At 43.7% G+C, this 18,886-nt stretch overlaps 1 protein-coding gene across 4 annotated transcripts; it reads right to left on the bottom strand.

Moving 5' to 3' along the window:
• Positions 1–10,916: 10,916 nt before the first annotated feature.
• On the bottom strand, positions 10,917–17,480 carry Srsf7 (serine and arginine rich splicing factor 7). 4 transcript variants are annotated; one of them, XM_038320128.1, is made up of 8 exons: positions 17,343–17,480; positions 16,053–16,233; positions 15,549–15,725; positions 14,600–14,674; positions 14,287–14,397; positions 12,693–12,746; positions 12,156–12,191; positions 10,917–11,212 (listed from the first exon to the last, which is right to left on the bottom strand). In XM_038320128.1, the coding sequence occupies exons 1-8, from the start codon at positions 17,368–17,370 to the stop codon at positions 11,158–11,160; spliced, it is 717 nt and encodes a 238-aa protein (XP_038176056.1). In that variant the 5' UTR covers positions 17,371–17,480; the 3' UTR covers positions 10,917–11,157. The 4 variants fall into 4 exon arrangements, with proteins under 4 accessions (XP_038176056.1, XP_038176057.1, XP_038176058.1 ...); XM_038320129.1 differs by having other exon boundaries at positions 14,296–14,397; XM_038320130.1 differs by lacking the exon at positions 12,156–12,191.
• Positions 17,481–18,886: the final 1,406 nt, after the last annotated feature.

The following is an 18,886-nucleotide window of genomic DNA, read 5'->3' as shown; positions in this document are numbered from 1 at the left end:
TCAGCTAGGCTGGCTGCCAGGAAGCCTTGTCTGTCCTTACAGGGTTACAGGTGTGCACGACCGCGCCCAGCCTCGTTATGTGGGTGCTTGTGGTCCACTCGGGTGCCCATGCAGGCACCGCAAGCACGGTTACTCGCTGAGCCATGTTCCCAGCCTTCATCCTCTTACCTGCGGTACAAAGGGACAAGATGAATACATGTCTGCAGGGAAGACCTAAAGTCGAGAGAGGAATCAAGTTCTTTTTCTTCCGGCCTGGGACCCTCCAATGATGGTGGAGCATGAGGAAAGGGTGGACAGCAACTGCTCAAGCTGACCAGAGCCCTAAGGAACAAAAACTTGGAGCCCAGAGCTGTGGCCTTGTTCCTCTTCTGCACTGCACTTGAGCATACACAAGCCCAGCACATCATTGCTCAGAGCTCCTACTCCAGATTAAGCAAAACTGCCTCCCAGGTGTGCCCCCATATTCCACGTAGAGTTGTGTTGCCAGCTGAGGGCAGCCATCACAGGCAGTAAAGAATCCCTGGAGAGAGGAGACTCCTGCCGGTTGAGCTGCCCGAGAGATGCCTTGCATCTGCAATTTGAATATATTTTGATCACCAGAATAAGGGTGGGTATGGGGCTCCATTGGTAGAGTGCTTGCTCAACACACACGAGGACCGGAGTGGGGCTTTAATAGCTTTGCTGAGCCCCACAGTGGGACATAAGCTTTAAAAGGTAGGAGGTTCTTGTGAACCTAGGTGACTCAGAGTGGCATATAGATCAGATTCATACAGTGCTAGAGCAATCACAAGGAGAGCAGGGGAGAAAAGAAGCAAGCCATGTCAAGGTCACCTGAACTCAAAATGTGGCAAAATTTGTGTAGGGCAACAGAAGAAAAAAGATTGCCAGAAAGCTCAGTTCAATGAAAGCCTGAGAACCGTTCATGCAGGAGACAAATCACAAATGAAAAAGGCAAAGTTTATCCCAGGGATGGGATGGGCGGTTACCCATCCCTCCAGAGTAACCTGTGCACTTTTCTCTCCGGCAAGAGCGTGTACCGAAGATGGAAATAATTATACATTGAGGCCAAGGCATGTCTGATAGAGGCAGCAGACCTAGCCACCAGCTAAGAGCCCATCAGTGCTGGGGAGCCACATTGAACAGCAAACAGGGCTTGCGTCTGTGCCAGCCCCCACTGAGTCTTCTGGAGGCGAGAAGCTGCGTGACGGCCCCATGGCAGTTCCCAGGATGAGGCAGGCAGCTCATGGAGCATGAATAGATAGTATAGTGCCAAACAAGGTGGGGCTTCCCATTTTTACCCCTGTACCCCACATTCACCTCTTGAGGAAAAAACTGCTACATCCATAAAATCTTTTCGTGAAGTATTGGGCCTCGCTAGCACTTTTTAAAGTATCGACTTAGCTACTTAGTCTCAAGACCAGTTGTCGCTTGCTTGGATTGGCCAAGTGTAGACCTTTGGAAATCTAGCCCACTCTTTGTAGGCTCTCATGCATTAACTTCCAAGTATTTTACAGTCTTAGGAAAGCACCTGGGAGGCATGTAAGTATGTCTAAAGGAACGCAGGTGGTCAACCAGGCCACATCGGATACAAGGACCAAGCAAAACTGGAAATCCTGGGACTCCTGTTGGTGACACCCAGTAAAGTGGACAAGAAAAATCTTAGAAAGCAAAGAAGGATCAGATACACCACAGAGTATTGTTGCAGCTGACTTTGTTCAGTGAGGGTCTTTTTTTTTTTTCTTTCCTTGGTTTTTCAAGACAGGGTTTCTCTGTGTTGCTTGGGAGCCTGTCCTGGAACTAGCTCTTGTAGACCAGGCTGGCCTCAAACTCACAGAGATCTGTCTGCTTCTACCTCCTGAGTGCTGGGATTAAAGGTGTGCGCCACCACCGCCTGGCCAGTGAGGTTCTTTCTGCTGTGTTAAAGGTGATGATGGCAGTTCCCATGGCTCGATGACTGCTCAAAGTGCTGAGTGCTCATAAATGGGTCATCTCTTGTTGGTCCATCCATATCTCAGAAGAGAAGGCCAGAGGATGGAAGGAATAGAATGTGTCATACATAATACTGTCCTCCAGCCAGGAGGCTGAGGCACAAGGCTGGATGGGAGAGAAAGTGGGTGAGGTCCCATTCCTCTTAATAATACAAAAGTAAGCCAGCTGGTGATGGCACCGGTGATGGATCTCTGTGAGTTTGAGGCCAGCCTGGTCTACAGAGCAAGTTCCAGGACAGGCTCCAAAGCTACACAGAGAAACCATGTCTTGAAAAACCAAATAAATAAATGAATGAATGAATAAATAAATAAATGAATAAATAAATTTCTGGCAGTGATGACTCACACCTTTAATCCCTGCCTTCAGGAGGGGAGATAGAGGCAGGTGGATCTCTGTGAGTTGGAGGCCAGCCTAGTCTCAGAACAGTCAAGGTTACATAGTGAAATCCTGTATCAAACCCCATTCACCCTTCCAAAAAATGCAAAAGTAGTTAACAGTTGCTTGGGGTGGGAGATGACACATTTTCCTTGGTAATATAGTCACCCATAAGCTGTCCACGATCTTACAGGTAGCCCTTCACCCACGCTCCCATAAGTAGCTCTGACTAAATTTTCTGACTCACTGCATTACTCTGATAGAGTAAGTCCTTTGATCTGTCACTGATGCCCAGTCTGGGGTCAACAGACATTAGTCCACATCTTCCCAGGAGCAGTCCATAAAACACACACCATTTTCCAAAGGGCCTGCTTCACTCCATGCTGTAGGCAGTAAGTGACAAAATGTTAGTTACGGTGACATGATGCTCATGATCTCAGCAACCTGAGAGGACTGTGAACTGGAGCATGCCTGATCTACCATAGTGCGTCCTTGTCTATAAATAAACAAAGCAAACAAGATCCAACAGATGTCGTTCATGGAGTTTTCCCCTTAGATCCTCAGACAATTCAAAATAAATGGATGAAAGATATACCATACAAAAAAATGCTCCTAAGATTGTCTCAAACAAGGCCAAAGGAGAGCTGCCCTGGGATCCCCACGTGTGCTTGTACACACACACACACACACACACACACATTAGCATAACAATCATAAAAATCTGTGGTACCTAGCAACAAAGCCTTTGGATGCTTTGATTCAATAATCATGGCTAGAGGCGTGAGTACTGGGTCTAACTTAACAGGTTTCCTGTGATACACTGCTTCAGAGTTCCTGAAAGAGAACCGTTAGATTTTTTCCAGTTTGCTATTTCTTTTAGCATAGTGACCTCTACTGGTCCAGATGTAAATTAACACATAGTTTCTGCTGTTTCATAGACTGGTGCTTGGGCTAGAAGAATCTAAGTCAGCCCCTTAGCTTCTCTGTGTTCCACCAGGCTAATCTGGGCTCCCAGTTAGGATATAGAGGAGAGGCCCAGTGCAGTAGTTCTCGGTTATTAATATAACTGACAGACTTTTGCACTAACCCATTGGGTTTTAAGGAAGAATCTTTGCAAGGTCCCTAAATGATCCTATTACAAACAGGGTTAAGAGCAATTTTGCCCTACTAGTTTTCCTTAGGCGTCTCAGTGTGGTCACCAGTATTGCAGATACCAAGTAAGCAATGTGTTTACTCCCTAATTCACAAGCACTTTCTTCATGAGTAAGCGGCAGAGAAGAGTCTCCCAGTCCAGAAGCATTACCTTGGTGTTCTGGTCAGGGCCACTACTGCTGTCATGAAACACCGTGACCTAAAGCAACTCCAGGAGGAAAAGGTTTGTTTGGCTCATGCTTCATCACCACTGTTCATCATGGGAGAAGACAGGACAGGGACTCAAGCACGGCAGGAACCTGGGGACAGGAGCTGGTGGAGGCGCCATGGAGGATGCTGCTTACCCTTGCTCTCCATGGCTTGTTCAGCCTGCTTTCTTTCTTTAATTAAAATGTGTATTTTACACCCTGACTGCAGTTCCTCCTCCCATTCTTTCCCTTTACCTTTCCTCTGCCCTGCCTCCTCAGCCCACTCCTCCTCCACCTCTGTTCAGAAAGGGGCAGGCCTCCCATGGGTGCCAACAAAGCATGGCATATCAAGTTAAGATAGGACTAAGTTTCTCCCTTCGTTTTAAGGCTGGGCAAGGCAACCCCGCATTAGGAACAGGTTTCCAAGAGTCAGCTGAAGCTCTGGGTACAGGGCCCACTCCCACTGCCAGGATTCCCACAGGTAGAACAAGCCACACAACCATCACACACATGCAGAGGGCCTAGGCCCATCCCACACAGGCTCCCTAGATGTTGGTCCATAGTCTGTGAGTGCTCATGAGCAGGTCAGTTCTGTGGGTTCCATTATGATGACCCTTCCTCCCTCTCCTCAACAAAGTTCCCTGGGCTGGTCCCAGTGCTTGGTTGTAGATCTCTACATCTGTGTCCATCAGTTACTGGATGAAAGGTCTCTGAGGACTATTGGGGTAGTCCAATCTGACTACAGGAAACGGCCTGTTTACAGCCACTTTCTTACAGAACCCAGGGATGGCACTACCCACAATGTGCTGGGCCTTCCCACATCTGTCACTCACTAAGAAAATGCCCTATAGGCTTCACTGCAGCCAAACCTTGAGGCACTTTCTCAGTGGAGGCTCCCTTCTCTCTTATGGCCCTAGCTTGTGTCAGATTGACATGAAACCGGCCAGTACACAGGTAAACTGGCAGTGGCAACTCTACCAATAATCCTGGCACTCTACATCTTCATGAATACTTGTTTTAAAATCTGGAAAGTTATACATGTCTAAAGCAGGGGTTGACAAATATTTTGTTAAATCAACATGAGTAAACTAAACATTTATGTGGTGATGATCCAGCCCTGCCACTTCAGCACAAAGTCACGGGCAGACATGACAGTGACCTCATGTAACTGGATCATTGTTTAAGTCGTAGACAGTTGGTAAATGAGATCATGAGTATATTCCAATAGACCTTTAAGGATTTTACAGTTTGAATTTCACTAATCTGTCACAAACGTTGACACTTCTGAGTGTTCAACCAGTTCAAACTGTTAGACTTTCTACAAAACGGAAGCAGGCCGAATTTGACTTACAGGTAACCCAGGTTGTCACTATTTCCTCGAGGTGTGAATGAGAATGCCAAGGTGCACATGGGGATCAGGAGACAGCGGAAGAGCCTGGCGCTCTTCTTCCACCTCCTGGATTCTGGGGGATTGAACACTGGTCATTTGGCGTGGCAGCAGGTGTGGATCCCTCTCCCCAGCTGGGAAGAAACTTTGTTTTACCCACACCAGTTGTGTTAGTACAATGTCGAGGGGGGCTGACTTTGGTTTAGTTGGAGGGTACAGTCCTTCACACTGGGGATGGATATGGTGACAGGAAACAGGTAAATTCTGGGGCGTCATTTACTTATCCTTTGTATTCAGCCTGGCCCCAACCTACAGAATGGTTGCCTATTTGGTGTGAGTCTTCTCAAGTCAAAACCATTCTAGAAAGTCCCTCAGATATGCCAGGTCTGTCACCGTGGAGTCCTAGGATCAAACTCTGGTGTGTCAATCCTTTGAGCAAGCATCTCTACCCAAGGAGCCATCTTCCTGGCCTCCTTTTGGGCCTATTGGGGGGGGGTCTCATTAACATAGGTCATGACTAAATTCATTGGCCATTGGTGGTGATCAATACAATCTTCTGCTCCTTCTCCTTCCCTGGACTGTGGGAGGATGGTAAGGAAATCCCAACCGTGTAATTATTTATTCATCTTTCAGGTGACCAGCATTCATCTTGAAGCCTATCTAAGGGTCTCTAGTCATAAGTCAACTTATTATGCATTAAAAGATACAGAACAAAAGCATCATTTTTTGGAGATTTCAAGGGGTTTGGAAAGGTTTTAGATTTGTGCCAGGATAAGAACGACAGTGACCTAAACTGTATCTTAGTTGGAAAAGGAAGAGTGAGCTATCAATGGTCTCTGGGACGGTGCTGATGGTCCTTCCCACACACGAGGTAAATGACCATTTTCCTTTCACTCAGCTGTACAGTTTTATCCCTGAAGATAGATTGATTGAGACCGGGTCTCACCGTGTAGCCCTGGCTGGCCTGGAACTCACTATGTAGATCAAGCTGGTCTTGAATTCAGAGATCTGCCTCCTTCTGCCTCCCAAATGCTGGGATGTGCAGTTTTTGTGTTTTTTTTTTTTTTTTTTTTTGCTTTTAATGTCTTGAAACCTTATTGTTGTCTAAAATTCTTTTTTTGTTGTTTTTTGTTTCAATTCTCAGCAACCACATGGTGGCTCATAACCATGTGTAATGAGATCTGGTACCTCCTTCTGGCCTGCAGGCATACATGTCTACATAATAAATCTTTAAAAATGTTTTTAACAGGGGGCTGGAGAGATGGCTCAGAGGTTAAGAGCACTGCCTGCTCTTCCAAAGGTCCTGAGTTCAATTCCCAGCAACCTCATGGTGGCTCACAACCATCTGTAATGGGGTCTGGTGCCCTCTTCTGGCCTGCAGGTATACACACAGACAGAATATTGTATACATAATAAATAAATAAATATTAAAAAATGTTTTTAACAGAGTCCTTGATCTGTTGAAGAAACGGTGGAGCTACGTCCCGCCACCCGGCTATAGCTTTACACCCGAAATAATTACACGGAAACTGTATTAATTTAAACACTGCCTGGCCCATTAGTTTCAGCCTCTTATTGGCTAATTCTCATATCTTGCTTTAACCCATATTTAGTAATCTGTGTAGCACCACAAGGTGGTGGCTTACCAGGAAAGAGCTTAACCTGCGTTTGTCTCAGAGAGGCATGGTGTCTCATTGCCTTCTTCCCAGCATTCTGTTCTGTCTACTCCACCTATATTCTGACCTATATTCTGACCTATCAGGCCAAGCAGTTTATTAACCAATGAAAGCAACTCAATTCTCAGCAACCACATGGTGGCTCATAACCATGTGTAATGAGATCTGGTGCCTCCTTCTGGCATGCAGGCATGCATGTCTACATAATAAAATAAATCTTTAAAAATGTTTTTAACAGAGTCCTTGATCTTGATAGGACTTGATCCAGATACTTTCAAACCTTGGTTTAGTGAAGCACAACCAAGGGCCTCCTGCAGGATATGAGGCAGCTCACAGTTGAAATGGGAACTCTCAGGCCAGCCACTTAACTTTTCTTTTTTGAAGAGGGCACCGGACCCCATTACAGATGGTTGTGATCCACCATGTGGTTGCTGGGAGTTGAACTCAGGACCTCTGGAAGAGTAGCCAGTGCTCTTAACCTGTGAGCCATCTCTCCAACCCCCAGTTACTTAACTTTAGGCCAGGCTCTCAGGCTCACCTGGCACACCAGCTCTATAGACTTTCTGCACATACCTTCTGTTAACAATTTCCCAGACCCTTTCTGAGCAGAACCTTTAAGACAAGAATTCAGGGTTAGCCCTGATGAGAATCTTTTATGTGGGGTGAGCATGAACTGCCCACAAAGGCCATCAGATCTCCTGAGACTAGAGTTACATATGGTTATGAGCCACTATTTGGGTGTTAGTCAAACCTGGGCTCTCTACAAGAGTAGCCAGTACTCTTAACTGCTGAGCTATCTCTCCAGGCCCCCAAATGAGAAGAATCCATGCTAGAGTTACAAAATAGACATTAAATACAGCCTAAAAAGACAAAGTCAGTCTCATAGATACCTAAAACAAAAGCTTTTAATTGATATAGGGATTTTCAACTTCATATGCTTAGCTTATAAAAATTAGAATCCAGCCGGGCGGTGGTGGCGCACGCCTTTAATCCCAGCACTCAGGAGGCAGAGGCAGGTGGATCTCTGAGTTCAAGGCCAGCCTGGTCTACAAGAGCTAGTTCCAGGACAGGCTCTAGAAACTACAGGGAAACCCTGTCTCGAAAAACCAAAAAAAAAAAAAAAAAAAAACATTGCTGGGGGCTGGAGAGATGGTTTAGTGGTTAAGAGCACTGGCTGCTCTTCCAGAGGACCTGGGTTCAATTCCCAGCACCCAAAGTTACAGGCCGCATACAACTGTAACTTCAGTTCCTGGGTACTCAACACCCTCACAGACATACCAATAAATAAAAAAAAAATAAAATAAAAATTGCTGGTATTTGATACATCTATAGTCCCAGCCACTCAAGTTGTAGGCAGCAGCAGGATCATTTGAGCCCAGCCTGCAATTTAAGAGGGTTCGAATCCACAGGAATAAATTCTTATCTCCTACCAAATAAATAAACCAGAATAAAGAACTTCTAAACCCAGAGAAATGGGGGTAACAGTAATTTTGGGAAGACCTATTTCAGATTTCCTTCAATAATCACAGTAAACTGACCCAAGTGTAAAACCTTCCATTTTGCTGAGTTAAAGTAACTTTCTCCAAGTGTTCAGCCTACCTGTTGCTTCTTCCCTTCATTAAAAGCTGCCTGGTGGCATCAAGTCTTTAGTTCCAGCACTGAGGCAGAGGCAGGGAGATCTCTTGAATTCAAAGTCAGCCTGGTCTACAAAGTTCCAGGACAGTCAGAGCATGTGCACTTTTAATCCAGAATCAGGAGGCAGGAGTGGATCTCTGAGTTCAAGGCCAGCCTGATCTCAAGAGCTAGTTCCAGGACAGGCTCCAAAGCTAGAGAAAAACCCTGTCTCAAAAACAAAATTCTGTATTTAGATCTCTATTAATACTAAAACTAGTCATTAAGCCATTTTATCTTTGGTTTTTCCCATCTTCATCCTCCAAATAACTCCACAGCCAGGTCTAGTATTTATTAATCCTTGTCCTTCCAGCTAAATATATTCATACGTCTTTTTTCCCTTCATTTTGACTTTGTGCCAACTGCCAATCTGACATTTTGGACCTTCCTTCTCAACTTGAAAAATCAAAGGGGCTCATTATTGCTCAGAGGATACATGCTGAGTTCCCAGCATTATTGGATGGCTTACAATCAGTTTCAAGGAATCCATTAATACTCTCTTCTCTGGACATCTGTACTGCACCTTAAAAAAAAAATCTGTAAGAAAAAGAAAAATCTGATAGTTCAAAGCCTGATGGGGGAGCTCTGTGCATCCCTTTTTCTTCTACATCCAAGGATAAAAAGTCCATGTTTAAGTCTCAGGCCAAGTCAGCAGTGGTAAAAAGTGGCACACACCTTTTATCTCAGCAGAGGCAGGTGATCTCTAAGGTCAAGACCAGCCTGGTCTACAGAGAGTTCCAGCACAACCAGGACTACTACATAGTGAAACCATCTGGTGGAGGTAAAAAAAAAAAAAAAACAAAAAAAAAAAAAAAAAAAAAAAAAAAAAAAAAAAAAAAACTCAGTAGTCCAGGTCTGACTCTAAAGATTCTCCAAAAATGCCAATACAGATTATCACTATGCCTTATCTCAAATTTACTATATAGCCTACTATAATGACCCTGGGGCTCCTTCTTGGCACCATTATTCCCCATAGTAAACTTTCAAAACAGAGCCTGAACTCAGGGCCTGAACTACTGTTAAATCAGTGTTATGCTGAAAAGTGAATGGGATTGGATCAGCACTTTTCCTATCTAGTAGTGGTAGAATTGCAGAAGAGAAGCCTACTGGCCTACACAGCCAGTGCTCTTCTAAAGGCAGCATGACTTTTATGGGATAATTTTTTTATTCCATCCCATCCCATCAGGCTCTAGAATGCTACTAGTTAATCTTAAAAAGCTACAGGGTTGAGTGTTAACTTTTGACTCAGATACCATACTTTCAAAAATCGAGTATCAAGATTATTTGTTCAATCTCTGCATATTTATTGTTGAACAAACTTAAATTTTCAAATACAGAATTAAAGCTAACCAAGTGCAACAGGTAAGTCTGCCGTTACTCACATAGCTTCATACCATGTATTCAACCAGTCAAATTTGAAAAACAAAGACTCCAAATGACTTCCACTCAGCCAAATAAACTTGAGGCAGACCAGTACAGTATTCAAGTTGCAATACCAGACAACTTTGTTGAAAAAGCCTAAAATGGACAAGGACAGACTCCTGTGCTACTTTTTTTTACACTCAAGGCTAAGAAATATAGTAAAAAGTTTGTTCAAAAAGCACTCAAAAATGACTGTTACTGCCCTTGTGTTTAGTATACTTAGTCTGAATAAGAATCTACTGGTTATACCATTCTAAGGTCTACCAGATACTATTAAAAAACAAAAACAAAAATACAAAAAAAAAAGCTACATGAAATGCTGCTAAATATGTAAGGTTTACAAAACTGCTGTCTCATTAACATTTTTCTTAACAACTCTTTATACCAGCTTGGCAAAATAGAACAATGTTGTCAGACTGCAAAAATCTAGCTCAGATATTAACAGGGTTTTTGCACAGGATAAGGCAATCCATTCAAAGGAAGAGTATTGAGGCTGAATAATTTTGCAAAGCTGGTTTACAGGGTTTTGTTCCAAATTCAGATAATTCTTTAAACATGCATTTTTTGGTATTAAATTGGCTGTTTGAAAGAAAAAGTACATTGAGCAGAAATCATCTCAACTTAATAGTCTGAAAAAAAGCACACAGCTACTAAAATCTCAGCCTCTAGAAATCATTTTCTTCCTACTTCTTATGACATTTACACTAAGTTCCTGTCATGCACCCATTTATAGGCTAAATCAGTGGTCCCTCTAGCTTGACAATTTGAGATTGTTAGCTTGACTTCTAGTTAACACCAATTCTCATTAGTTAGGGATCTGTCATGATGCTTTCATGCTATTAACAGGACAGATCATTTAACCCAAAGGTACAAGGGTAAAATGGAATTTTCCAAGTCCTTTAAAATCCTGGACAGTGTTATGTATAGAACAGTTAATGGTGTTTTTAATACTCCAACACTATTTAACTTCACAGGCGGATGTAGTCCAATTAACAATTGTCTTGACACCTGATGTTACCAAATTGAAAAGTATTAATATTGAACACGAATCAAAAATCTAGTTAGAAACATTTTATTTAAATGTGCCAAATAAAAACCCACATCTTCAGACCAAAAGATGTTAATACATTCAACAAAAACAATTACTTAACTGCTATGAATTTTACAGAGCAATAACCCAGATCCATTTTGATTAGATGGTTGATGATCCTTCCTAGGTTACATTTTACAGACATAACAAATCCCTTATAATAATGTAAACAAAATAACTTTTCCCTAAAGGGTGAACTTGAGAACTTCAGTCCATTCTTTCAGGACTTGCACTTCTTCGTGGACTTCCTGATGGGGAACGACTGAAAAGAAAAACATTAAGTATGGAACCAATTAGTGTAATAAAGCTTCCTCTTCTTGTGCACAAGTCAGAGTAATTCAGTATTTCAATACATTTTATTTATAGGGATCAAATTCCTATGGCCAAAGGCCTAACAAATTTATATATCCCTCTTTTACCTCACTTGGCATTAACTCTTTATTTATTAATTATGCATGATGTTCTTCTGCATGCCAGAAGAGGGCACCAGATCTCATTACAGATGGCTGTGAGCCACCATGTAGTTACTGGGAACCGAACCAAAAACCTCTGGATAAGGTTAAGAGCAGGAGGTGCTCTTAACCTCTGAGCCATTTCTCCAGCCCCTGATATTCTTAAAGATTCTTAATTACCTGTGTGGGTTGTGTGCACTGAATACAAATGCCTGGAAAGGTCAGAAGTATCAGACTTCTGATATGGATGTTAGGAATTGTACTACATCTTCTGGAAAGAACTGTAGTGGTCTTAACCACTGGGCCATCTCTCCAGCCCCAGTATTAGGCATTTAAGAACCAGTCAAAATTGTAAGGTTACATTAAACAATAAGAACTATTTGAAGTTTTAGGGGTGGTCATTAAGGGTTATTGGACAGGAATGGAGAGCAACTATTAAGATTTATGTTTTTATGTGAACATTTCCTTTTTAGCTATTCTACACACAGGAGGAAAAAACATGTTAATCTTAAATATAACATTCCAACAACTTGGACAAAAGACTAAAAACACCTTAAATTTCTCCAACACTTAATGGTTACTTCCAACTAAAGTTATAATACAGAATAAAGTCATCATTTAAAAATGTTAAAACCCAATCTATACAGCACCAATTCTCCAAAGAGTTCAAAGACCACTAAGCAGGAAGTTAAGTTCTCCCAAGAGGCCATAACTTTGACAAGATTTGGCAACAAAACATTTTATTTTGCTTACCTTCTTTTAGGTGACGGAGATCTGGATTTTGATCGGCTGTCAAAATATGAAAAATTCTAGTAAGAAAAGGCACTAACGAATCTCTTCCTTACAGCCCTACTACAAAAACAAACCCCAAAACTATCTTACAATTAAAATGTCATTGCAGCTAAAATTTCAGTGCCTATCACATTTCCTTAAAAAGGAATCTTAAAATGGCCTATACTGACATAAAATTGAACTGCAGCATTATCACAGTTCATCTTTTATATTCTGCATAAAGTACATTTCTCAGAACGTTTATGCACCTATAACTTAAGGCCTCTTAGTCTCCCAAAGTAATGTTAAGTCACATAACATTAACTTCTCTATGAATTCAGCCAAGTAACAGGCCATGTATAAAGTTCTCATTTGGGCTACCAATATGGTAGTTATTTCTACCTAACATTCAAGTTTTGGGCTAACACCCAAGTTTCAATAATTTACAAGACTTTGAACTCTTTGGATATTGGTGCTATATAATTAAGAGCACTAAAAATCAGATTTTTAGTATCCTACCTGCTTCTTGGCCGTGAAATAGACCTGGATCTTGATCTCGACCTTGAACGGGATCTTAATAAAAAGAAAAAGGGACACAATCACACAGGAATTCCTTTATAACTGAGCACCCTTCCAGGTAGAAGAGACAGGACAGAAGAGCTAAGACACTGGCTGCATGACTCTGACTTACATACATTGATCCAATGTAGTACAAATGATCAAACAGGGAAATTTCAAATACAACGAAACCCACTATTTCAAATTCCCACGTGTCATACACAATTGGTCACTACTCCTTTCTGGTACAGGCGCAACAATCCCATTTTCTTTCTTTTTTTTTTAAAAAAAAATATTTATTTAGTTACTATGTATACAATATTCTGTCTCTCTGTGTGTATGCTTGCAGGCCAGAAGAGGGCACCAGACCCCATTACAGATGGTTGTGAGCCACCATGTGGTTGCTGGGAATTGAACTCAGGACCTTTGGAAGAGCAGGCAATGCTCTTAACCTCTGAGCCATCACTCCAGCCCAACAATCCCATTTTCAAACACTAATAACCAAGTTAATTGGGGGTTCCATCTGAGAAAATTGCTATAATTTGACTTTTTATTCTTGTTATAATGGTTAAAGGACCTTAATTTGTTAAACCAATTTAGGCTGACTATGTATCTTTTTAAAAAAATATTTATTTATTACGTATACAATATTCTGTCAGCATATATGCGTGCAGGCCAGAAGAGGGCACCAGATCTCATTACAGATGGTTGTGAGCCACCATGTGGTTGCTGGGAATTGAACTCAGAACCTTAGGAAGAGCAGGCAATGCTCTTAGCCACTGAGCCATCTCACCAGCCCCTGACTATGTATGTTTTAAAAACCTTGAAATATTGTATCTAGAAATGGTACAATAATTTTCTCAAATTGTTAACTCATAAATTACCGTATCTAATTTTGTGTATACAACAGCAGTAAAGGCCAGTGGCTTTTATATACAAATGCTTCTTCATCTGTAATGTAAAACTTTTTATGAAATTTGCATCCAAATGTAAGGTTTCCCCCCTATTCAGCTGGTATGACAGCCTACACCTTTAATCCCAGCACTCAAAGAGGCAGACAGAGATCCTGTCTATCTTCCAGGGTCTCAAATGCACTCATTCCCAAACTGTTTTAAATCTTACATTTCATTTACTGAGAGTGTATGTTTTGAGTAGGTGAATGCCATAACCTTCCAGAACTCAGAGAGCAACTTGTGGGAATTGGTTCTCTCCTCCCTTTATGTGAGTTCTAGGATCAAAGTCATGTCTACAGGCCTGATGGCAGCAAGCTCTATAGCCATTTTCTTCAGCCAACTAGCATCATGCCCACCCAGATTATTCACTGTTCTGAGGTGGGTTGTAAACCTCACTATGCTCCCCTTCTGTCCTCAAATTCCCAGGCCCAAGAAACCTTCCTGGTCTCAGTCTAAGTTCTACGACTACAAGTGTACATCACTACACTTAATAAAAACCTTTACACCTCAAATATTCTGAAGCATCTCACTTAATAAGATACTTCACTGTCACTAAGATGTGACAATCCATCTACAAGTAAGCAGGAAAATGTGTTACATACTGGAAATACCTCGATCCTTTTATAGAACCAGACCTAGATCTTCTGAGTGAAGCTGATCTTGATCTACGAAGAGACACAGACCTTGATCTTCGAGGAGATGCTGATCTTGACCTAAAAATTAAAGAAGTTCTAAGTCCATCTCTTTTCTCCCCCTACTTGCTAAAACTTAAATTTATTTAATCCCAGGACTCAGGAGGCAAAGAGTTCGAAGCCAGCCTGGTCTACAGAGTTCCAGGATAGCCAGAGCTCTTACAGAGAAACCCTGTCTCTCAAAAACCCAAAACAAACCCTTGAATTTTTCAAGATTTCTCACCTCCTTCCCCGACTCCTGCTGCGTGAGCGAGAGTATCGCCTTCCCCTGGAACGGGAATGTGATCTAGACCGTGACCTATTTTTCAAGTTAGAAAAATATAAAATATTAGACGATAACTCAGTTTTAGTGTTTGTGTACCTCTGCTGAAATCAAATCTCAAAACTATTTACAATTTAGTATCTCATTTGGAAAAATTCTGGGCCTATGTAAGTTTTTTTTTTTTACTACCTAAAAAAAGATTTGTTAAAAGCTGAATTACAACTTAGAATTACAAAATATAAAACACCATAATGCGTATTTAAAATAAACCTTGCAAGTTTGCAGGTCGACCCTCTTTGGCCCATGGTCTAGTAGTAGGTCTAGTAGATCTAGACGATCTAGAAGTATCTATAGCCGATCGCTGCATCTAGATGTTTTCTTCAATCTAACGACGATCAAACTGACAGCCAAAAGAGCCAGGTGAGGCTTGATTGACGCAAGAAGATTTTTCTAGTTGGGAATGTGGTCAATCTGGTGTTCCTCTTTCTAAAGCGGAGGGGGGCCCCAATTGTAAGCCAAATTTACTGTTACGGCGATCACCGACTCAAATTTTCTGCCCTTTAAAGAATAAGGTGAAGCTAGGTGTAGATGGCTCGAGGGGATCTGGCCTCTTATGCTGATCACCTCAAGGTCTAGGAGGATCTTAATTGTCGGATTTGCAAGGCGCCTCAGCATGATATCATAAGGCTCGTGACATTCTGAATCAAGGCGACTGACTCAAACGAAGAAACCTGAAAGGTTTTGACCAGGTTGATTATTAATATATTAACATTTTAATTAAACAAAAACTGTAAAATACACCTGTACAATTAACATTCAAGTTTATAGAAAAACACTAGTTTCTGCCTTGCTAATAAAAGAATTACTTTGATTAACTAGAATACCAACCATTCCTTTATTAATTAAATACCTGCTTCTTCTTCGACGGCTATAGCGATGACAGTCATAAGCATAATGTCCCTTTTCACCACACTCATAGCATCTATCATTAGGATCAAAGGGACGTCTTGCAGGTGGCCTATCAAAACGAGATCTCCGAGGCATGCCTGTTGATAATTCAACCCTCACTCTTGAACCACAAATCACCCTACAAAACAGTAAGAAAGCACTGAAGTTAAAATATTCAGGTGACTTCTAAGTTTAAAAGAACTCTTATCAATCAACTACTCATTCTCCCTATAAGCTTTGTCATGATTATCAGGTGCCTGTAACTGCAGTACTAGAGTAGCTGATGCAGGATGCCATGCTCCAGACCAGCACAGGCTGGGAGACACACACTATCAAAACACAAGCCTCCAAGCCCCCACCGCAGGTGCAGGTCTCCAGACCAGAGAAATCTAGGATTAGCACCAAGATTACTTACGATCTAGCCCACAGGAATATTTTAAAGAAAATGTTATAACAACCCACTTACTTCCCATCCAATCCTCGAACTGCATCTTCTGCATCTCTAGGATCTTCAAATTCCACAAAGGCAAATCCTGGAGGATTTCTGGCAATCCACACGGTTCTTAAGGGCCCATAGTAACTGAATGCCCTTTCTAACTCGCCTTTACCAGCACCAGTTCCCAGGTTGCCAACATACACCTTGGTTTCTGTTTAAAAACGCAGATAGAACAAACGTTATTCCAAGTGTATTTTAAGCTGGAATTCCTTCCTTTGCAACAGACCATCCTTAAGCTGCGCAACGGCATGTTTTGTTTTGGAGTGCTCAAGGAGACTGAGCCAGTCAGTGATCTACAACAGAGCCACACTCCAAATATTTATCTATACATCGCTCTCAAGCGTAGCTGGGACTAAAAGGCGTGCGCCACCATGCCCCTCACTCCTTTTTGGGGGGCTCTCCACCAATGCCTAAATTGTAGCCTTAACCCCGTGAAATAATAAAGCCCGACTCGTGAACAAATTCTGGCGTCCTTATAGACTGGAAACCTTGGAAAAACTCTGCAAAGGAGCGTGGTGGATGTAAGGCGTGGGGTGGCTGGGCCCCGCCCCTCCTCGGTCCCGGCAGCCCCGGGCGAGCTGGAGCGCGCGGGCTCCCGCGGCCCGTCCCAGCCAGAGGTCTACCGGGGGCAGGGCCGCACCGGTTCCCGTCTTCCACAGCAGGCGCAGGCTCACCCAAATCCCCTCCCCTGAGGCCGAAGCAGCCACGCTCCAAACGGCAAAAAAAACAACAAAAAAAGCCGTCGCCGGTCGCAACGATCGCTCTTTCCCCTCACGCTCCTTCCTTAATTCAACCAGTTGCTGGGGCGACGCGCAGCTCGCAGCTACCGCCTTCGCCCCGTCTCCAATCCAGCCCCGGATCTCCCCGCTCCAGTGGCGGGAAAGCGCTGAGGAAATGCGCCACCACGGTCGTCAATGTGCTCAAAATGGCAGCCGCGGCGGCCGAGGGCGGGGGGTGGGGGAGCGGAGGCGGGCGGCAGTGCGGAGAAGGGGGACACCGCAGCGGCGACCGTCCCACCGGCTTTCGGCCCGGCCCAGAGGCCGAAACGCCCCGGCGCCCGAGCCCCACGGCGCACACGGGCCCTCCGGCCCCGCTCGCCCTCCCACACCCCGCCCCCGCGGCCTCCGGCTTCGGACGGCGTGCGCCTAAGCCGCCATTACGCACGCGGAATAACCGTCTCCAACTGCCGCGCCGACCCCACGGCCTCGCTCCGCTCGGACCGCGACCAGCAGCGTCCTCCCCTGGGCCCCAGACGCTCACCTCCTCCATATCGCCCGTAGCGTGACATGATGGCCGGTCCGCGTACTCGGCTCTCGCTCGCAGTGCCCGCAGCTCGAGTAGCACGGACGCGGCTGCACAGCTTCCCTCGTCGACACTCCCGGCGGCGCTACAAGGAAGAGGCCGGATTCGCGCTTATATACGCGGCGGGCGGGGATTTTTTTTTTTTTATCTGCCGGCGCATGCGCCGTGTCAACGTTCTGCGCGGCACAAAGGAGCTGGGCGGAAACAGCCTAGAGGCGGGGCGGAGGGGGAATGAGGGGCCGACTCGAATCGCGGGCGGAGGGATACGTTTCCATGGGAACGTCAAGATCTCGCCCGTAAACCCGCGGCCTTCGGGGCGGCATCCTCCTCCCTCCCCTCCCCTTCCCCTTTCCTTTACCCTACCGGCCCTCTTTACCTTCTCCCAACCCTTCTACCTCTTCATTTTAACCTAGGAACTGACAGCGTTAGTGACCGTAGTACAGGTGCATTAGACCGTTCTGTGGAAGTCTGTAATGTTTAACCGCTGACATCGCTGTCGCCACCTTTCGGGCTGGGTTACCTGGCTTAGTCTTCTGCTCGGTGATCTTTGAGGCTCTTGAGAGGTAATTAGACTGACCAGAGTGAAAACGCCCCTTACCCCGCCATTCTGCTAATGATCATTATGGAGTCCCAGGCCTCAAAAGGGGTGACTTCCCTCAGGGACTCCCGTTTGCGCCGACTGGCAGTCCCTTAACCAAGTCAGTCACTAATTTGTCGCCAAGTTTGTTCTGCATCCTGAACAAAGGGTTAGAGCTGGGGGGTAGGAGTTCTGGTAATGTTAAAATTGCGACAAAACTAAAAGTTTGCAAGCATACTGACCCGCAACAATTCTTAAATTCCGTGCATCTGAAGCACAAAGTATTTTTCTTTTCTAGTGCTTTTGGGTTTTTTGGAGTTGTCTTTGAGCTTTTACTTAAAACCTTAGAGCTCGGCCAGGCGGTGGTGGCGCACACCTTTAATCCCAGCACTCGGGAGGCTGAGGTAGGTGAATCCCTGTGAGTTTGAGGCCAGCCTGGTCTACAAGAGCTAGTTCCAGGACTGTTACACAGGGAAACCCTGCCTCGAAAAACAAAAACAAAAACAACAACAAAAAACCTTAGCGCTCAGACTCTCAATATATATATATAAATTTGTGAAATTCTTATCTCTATATTACTTAAATCTGCCTCTAATTTTACACAATGTGTTTGACAGAAGCCAACTCTAAAAACAGTTAAGTTCTTTTTATCAACCATCAAAAAATACAGACTTTGCATCATAAGTACTTGAAATACTCAAGAGTTGGGAATTTTATACATAAAAGGAAAATTTTAGGTATGTGTATTTCGTCTTCATTTGGTATGTATAGATGCAGGTGCAGAGTACAGATAAAAGAAACCTACTTGGCCAAAAAGCCTGAGGAAATTTTTTTTGTTGTTGTTTTTTGTTTTTTGAGACAGGGTTTCACTGTGTAACAGCCCTGGCTGTCCTGGAACTTGTTCTGTAGACCAGGCTAGCCTCAA

This window comes from Arvicola amphibius, chromosome 2 (assembly GCF_903992535.2).
Source record: "Arvicola amphibius chromosome 2, mArvAmp1.2, whole genome shotgun sequence".
Classification (NCBI taxonomy): domain Eukaryota; kingdom Metazoa; phylum Chordata; class Mammalia; order Rodentia; family Cricetidae; genus Arvicola; species Arvicola amphibius.
Note: the sequence above shows the minus strand (reverse complement) of the source record. Positions and strands in the feature narration are given on the sequence as shown.